General features: G+C 45.4%; 1 protein-coding gene across 1 annotated transcript in view; it reads right to left on the bottom strand.

The window, feature by feature from the left end:
• SGSM1 (small G protein signaling modulator 1) overlaps positions 1-3,879 on the bottom strand; it is a 107,355-nt gene that overhangs the window by 8,541 nt on the left and 94,935 nt on the right. Inside the window, exons 21-22 of the mRNA XM_015562823.1 lie at positions 1,984-2,175; positions 315-424 (exon numbers count right to left, since the gene is read on the bottom strand). Of these exons, the coding sequence (XP_015418309.1) occupies positions 315-424; positions 1,984-2,175 (302 nt within the window). The remainder of the gene's footprint in view (positions 1-314; positions 425-1,983; positions 2,176-3,879) is intronic.

Raw genomic sequence — 3,879 nt, 5'->3', positions numbered from 1 at the left:
AGAGGAAGGGAGAGATAGAAACATCAATGATGAGAGAGAATCACTGATCGGCTGTCCCTTATACGCCCCACACTTGGGATTGAGCCCGCAACCCGAGCATGTGCCCTGACCAGGAATCAAACCCTGATCTCCTGGTTCACAAGTCAATACTCAACCACTGAGCCACGCTGGCTGGGCAGACTTGAGTTTTTGAGTTCAACTCAGCTGGGCTGAGTTACTGAGTTGAGTTAAACTAGGAGTGGCTAGTAGGTTGAACTGAGGCCCATTGGGTTGAGTTGGAATAAGTTATATTATTGAATAGGACTGAGTCACACCTGGATTAGTGACCTCATGTTGGCAAAGTGTGTGTCCATAGCGCCTCCATGGGGGAAGTTCTGGTTCATTCTCTTCATAAGCTCCGTGAAGCAGCTGAAGGTGAGGGCCTCTGGGGAAAGAGCACAGGAGAAACCAGCAGCTCCACCACTGCCCAAGGGACTGGAGGTCCCAAAGTCATGGTCTCAGGCCCTGACCTGGCCACACATGAGAAGCATATGGCCAATGGAATGCTGGTGCATCCATTCCAAGGAGGGTTCATGAAATTCTCATGTCTGGGAACTTCTGTATTACAACAGCAAACATCAATATTGGAAGGATGTTATGCAAAAAATGCTAAAATAATGTTGAGAAAAGCTGCTTTGAGAGTCACTACAAATATTAGGAAAAAGCTCGCTTTCCGAGGACGGCTATGGAGTCTGAAGCCGCCACGGGATCTGGAGCTGTCCTATCCCCTCCTCTTCCACTTCCTGTTGCAACCAAATGCCATTTGTACCAAGAAAGAAAGAAAGAAAGAAAGAAAGAAAGAAAGGAAGGAAGGAAGGAAGGAAGGAAGGAAGGAAGGAAGGAAGGAAGGAAGGAAGGAAGGAAGGAAGGAAGGAAGGAAGGAAGGAAGGAAGGAAGGAAGGAAGGAAGGAAGGAAGGAAGGAAGGAAGGAAGGAAGGAAGGAAGGAAGGAAGGAAAGAAGGAAGAAAGAAAGAAAGAAAGAAAGAAAGAAAGAAGGAGGGAGGGAGGGAGGAAGGAAGGAAGGAAGGAAGGAAGAAAGGGAGAGAGAGAGAGAAAGGAAGGAAGAAAGGAAGGAAGGAAGAAAGAAAGAGCTCTGAGAAGTCCTACAATAAAGAAATCTGTTTTCATATTGTTTAACCCAGTGTTTAAAACATTTATTTAAAAGGGGTACCTTTTTTCTCTTAACACCTAGTAATTTTGGGGAGAGTTATGAGGTGTCCCAAGGCATAGTAGGATCGCATTCATTTTTTTAGACTATTTTTTAAAAACAGTTTAGATGTACAGAACTGAGAACAGAGTAGAGAGAATTTCCATATACCTCCACACCCAGTTTCCCCTTTTACAAATATCTTATGTGCAATATGGTACCTTTGTTATCATTGATGGCCCACTGATAGTATATTATTTACGAAAGACCATAGTTTTTAACCTAATGCTCCTCTTCTGTTCCAAGAACCCATCTAGGGTAGACATATTGGTCATGTCTCCTTAGGTTCCACTTGGCTATGAAAGTTTCTCAGGCTTTCCTTGTTTCTTATGACCTTGAGAGTTTTGAAGGGTACTTGTCAGGTATTTTCTAGAATGCCTCTCTACCGGAGACTGATGTGTTTATCATGATAAGACTGGGATTACGGGTTACTGGGAGAAAGACCACATAGGTCACGTGTCATTCTGATCTGGGCCTGGGTTTTTCCTTTAATTCCCATTCCTGTTTGTACCATCAGTGGCTAGCAACGCCCTGGCTGGGTGGCGGGCACTGGGCATTCAGCGCTGGCCACCATGGAACAGAGGACTTTTTATTTCATGAGGACCCTGATGTGTTCACCAGATAGGCCTTCTCAGCACCTGTCCTGCCACAAAGTGAAGTTCACCGCCCATCTCCCCCCGCCCCCAGCAGTAGGAATGAAACTGCACCCCCAGCCCTTGGCAGGAGAACACACTCACCGTCATCCAGAATGACCAGCAGTGGAGCCAGGAGGTCACACATGCCCTGGACATAGCCAATCTCAATGTGCTGCCAGATGTAGCTACGACAGAGACACAGGGGCTCAGTGTGGACTCCCACAGCTTGCCTCTCCAACCCATTCCTCCCTTGCCTCTGTGGTCCAGCTCCCCAACCCTCACCTGGACCACGCCCTCAACCTCCTGCCTGCATCCCCGTCCCCAACCTCACTCTCCTCAAACATCACATGCTCAGCACCAGGAAGACCTTCCCAAAGCCCAGCTCAAGGAGGTCACTGAGTGCTCAAAACGGTCAGTCTTCCTCTGTGTAACAGGACAATATCCAAGCCCTTAAATGGGGGCACAAGGCACTTACAGTCTCTCCCCTTCCATATTCACAGTCTCACCCATCAGGTCCCAGTACTTCTTCCTCTCTGGCCACATGGAACTATTTAAATTGTACACATAAAGCACACGCTCATGGCCCTGTGCTTGCACAGTTCCCTCTGTCTTAAATTCCCACCTGCCACTTAAAAGTAGTGAATATTTACTGAGCATTTACTGTTCACTCAGCCTACTATACATATATGGCATCATTTAATTTTCAGAATAATACAAAAAAGGAACTATTATTATCCCATTTCACCAATGGAGATAGGCAGAGATAAGTGACACACACAGAGTCATATGCCTGATAATAAAGGACAGAGGCAGGATTTGAACCCAGGCAATCTCAGGGTATGTGCTCCTAACCTGTAGGCCAAATGGTTTCTTCAGTTTTTCCTAATTTTGTCCAAGTCCATCTCGACTGTCACCACCTATGTGGTGTCTTCCATGATTGTTCCCAATGCCATAACCTGGCAAAAATCAGTCTCTCCTTCCTTCTCCCCCGTTAGTTTTTCGTTTTAATGTAACATTAGTATGTTACATTATATTTGTACCTCCTAGACTAAATTTTGGTCGCTTAGGGGACAGTAACAGAGAATAGTTAAGCAGTGGTGCTTATTAGTAAGAATGTGCTAGAGCGGGGATTAGTAAACCTTTTCTGAGAGGTCTACACAACAATTATTTTCCGCTTTGAAGGCCACCTCTTCTCTTCTCAACTGCTCAACTCTGCAGAAGCAGTCACAGCACTATGCAAACAAATAGGCATGGCTGGGTTCTAATAAAGCTTTATTGACAGAAACAGGTGATGGGCTGGAGCTGGCCTGTGGGCATAGTAGTTTGCCAAACCAAGTTAGAGTAGCGTGGAGAGAAGTCCAGGATGTATTCCTGAGCGCAAAAATCAAGTTGTAGAGAAAGTTTGTAGTATAATTTCATGTAGGTAAAAAAATTTTTTACACTATAAAACATGATGTTATTATATGTCATATAATATACTATCTATGCTATATATATATAGCTTTTAGAAATAAAAATAATTTAGAAATAAAAATAATTTTTAATGAAAAGTAGTAAGTAGCCCCAGGTCTTGGCTTAATAAAATACAGCACAGGTTCCAGAGCCCCAGAGATGTGGGGATGAGTTCCCGCTCAGCCACTGCACAGCTGGAGGCCTTTGAGCAATGTCTTACCCCCTGAGCCTCCATTTCCTCACCTATAAAGGGGGATAATACTTACCTGAGAGGCTTGTTGTGCGGATTAAGAGAGATGATGTCAGTGAAGGGCTCAGGATAGAGCCTGGTATACAGCATGTGCTTAATAAATGTCCTCTATTATTAACACTACTATGATTGTTATATTGTCAGAGTTGGCTGGAATAAGATCTGGTGGGCACGTGCCAGCTGGCAGAGGCTGCAGTTCTAGCTGGGCTCTCCGCAGTCCACCTGCTACCCTCCCCATCCGATCTGATCCCCTACAGATGCAGCCCTGCCCCGGCCCCAGCCACCTGCACCTGAGG

This window comes from Myotis davidii, unplaced genomic scaffold (assembly GCF_000327345.1).
Source record: "Myotis davidii unplaced genomic scaffold, ASM32734v1 scaffold478, whole genome shotgun sequence".
Lineage (NCBI taxonomy): Eukaryota > Metazoa > Chordata > Mammalia > Chiroptera > Vespertilionidae > Myotis > Myotis davidii.
Note: the sequence above shows the minus strand (reverse complement) of the source record. Positions and strands in the feature narration are given on the sequence as shown.